The sequence below is a fragment of the Mandrillus leucophaeus genome, unplaced genomic scaffold (genome assembly GCF_000951045.1).
Source record: "Mandrillus leucophaeus isolate KB7577 unplaced genomic scaffold, Mleu.le_1.0 Scaffold13, whole genome shotgun sequence".
Lineage (NCBI taxonomy): Eukaryota > Metazoa > Chordata > Mammalia > Primates > Cercopithecidae > Mandrillus > Mandrillus leucophaeus.
The window spans coordinates 2,795,710-2,797,591 of NW_012101254.1; the positions used below are offsets into that span (position 1 = coordinate 2,795,710).

Consider the following 1,882-nt stretch of genomic DNA (forward strand, 5'->3'; position numbering starts at 1 on the left):
TGTCCGCCACCACGCTCGGCTAATTTTTTTGCATTTTTAGTAGAGACGGGGTTTCACTATGTTAGTCAAGATGGTCTCAATCTCCTGACCAGGTTATCTGCCCGCCTCGGCCTCCCAAAGTGCTGAGATTACAGGCATGAGCCACTGCACCCAGCCTAATTTTTGTATTTTTAGTAGAGATGGGGTTTCACCATATTGGCCAGGCTGGTCTCAAACTCCTGACCTCAGGAGATCCACCTGCCTCAGCCTCCCAAAGTGCTGGGACTACAGCCGTGAGCACGGCTTGCCTGGATGACAGTTTTTAGTTATGGTGATAACAAGACAGCAACATTGTAATACACAAGTTGTATTCATGGCAATGATCAATGGTCTACTCTACATATTAAAAAAAAAAAAAAAAAACCCAGAATACCAAAACATTAGAAGCACATTTAAAAAACAAGGATAATTAGACAAACAGAAAACAAAAATTACATATGTAAAGTTTTTTAAAAATTCTTACCTCCTCACAACATCGCCTGCTTACAATAGCCCTATAGTCAATTCTATCCCAGAGCTGGTCCCTTAACTTTAAGAAATTAGGGAACAATTTTCTCCAGTTTTTCCCTAAAGCCCATGGAAAAATTTCATACTTGGTTTCTTCTTCATCTTCTTCAACTGTGTTAGCCAGATACCTAACAAAGAAGATCACAACCCAAAAAAGAAATGGGTAAAGGACAGAAACAGGTAGTTCACACACACCAAAAGACATAAAAGTGGCTTATAAACACATGAAAGGTGTTTAACGTTACTTAAAGAAATGCAGTTCAAAAATAGAGATTCAGTTAATTTTACCTTGTTGGGTTCTAGGTATTTCTTATTCCTACAAATCTTGAGCTTTGTTCTGGGATGCAGTTAAAATTACTTTGAAATAGTTTGATTCTTTCAGATGTTGCTTTTATGATTTTTTAGGTGGATCTGGAACAATGTTCAGTCTGGGGCTAGTTATTCCTCACTACTGAAGCAAGACCTTCCTGAATACTCTTCTCAAAGATCCATGAATTATGAATCTTTTCAGCCTGGCTGGTGGGAACAGCCACTATTTGCAGCCCTATGTGAATGTTAGGCAGTATTCTTCCTAATCTTTTCTTAACATCTTTCTCCAGATTCAGGTAATTTTCTTATACACATATGAAACTCAGTATTCTGCTAAATACTTGATGGGGACCAGGTAGGCACAGAAGCAGGAAAACATGACTCATCATAAGGAGAATAATCAATCAAAATCAACCCCAAACTGATACCCATGGTTGACAAGGTTGACATAAAAAATAAGGACATTGAAACAGTTATAACTATTCTGTATGTTCAAAAAATTAAGTAGACATATTGAAAATATACTTCTAGAGATGAAAACTACAATGTCTACAATGAAAAATATACTGATTGGGATTAATGGCAGATTAAATACCACAAAGAAAACATCTGTGAATTGAAGACACAATAGAAACTATTCAAGATGAAATACACGGAGAAAAAAGAAACAAAAATCATAAACACAGGATGAGGGCCGGGCATGGTGGCTCACGCCTGTAATCTCAGAACTTTGGGAGGCCAAGGTGGGCGGATTGCTTGAGGCCAGGAGTTGGAGACCTACCTGGTCAACACAGTAAAACCCCATCTCTACTAAAAATACAAAAATTATCTGGGCGTGGTGGCCCGCGCCTGTAATCCCAGCTATTTGGGAGGCTGAGGCAGGAGAATCACTTGAACCCGGAAGGCAGAGGTTACAGTGAGCCACTGAGATCGAAACACTGCACTCCAGCGTGGGCGACAGGGGGAGATTGTGAAAGAAAGAAAGAAACACTGCACTCCAGCGTGGGCGACAGGGGGAGATTGTGAA

At 39.9% G+C, this 1,882-nt stretch overlaps 1 protein-coding gene across 3 annotated transcripts in view; it reads right to left on the reverse strand.

Moving 5' to 3' along the window:
* Positions 1–1,882, reverse strand: part of SPDYA (speedy/RINGO cell cycle regulator family member A) — a 40,763-nt gene that overhangs the window by 21,124 nt on the left and 17,757 nt on the right. For all 3 annotated transcript variants that reach the window (XM_011972573.1, XM_011972574.1, XM_011972575.1), the window contains one exon: positions 503–674. In XM_011972573.1, the coding sequence (XP_011827963.1) occupies positions 503–674 (172 nt within the window). The remainder of the gene's footprint in view (positions 1–502; positions 675–1,882) is intronic.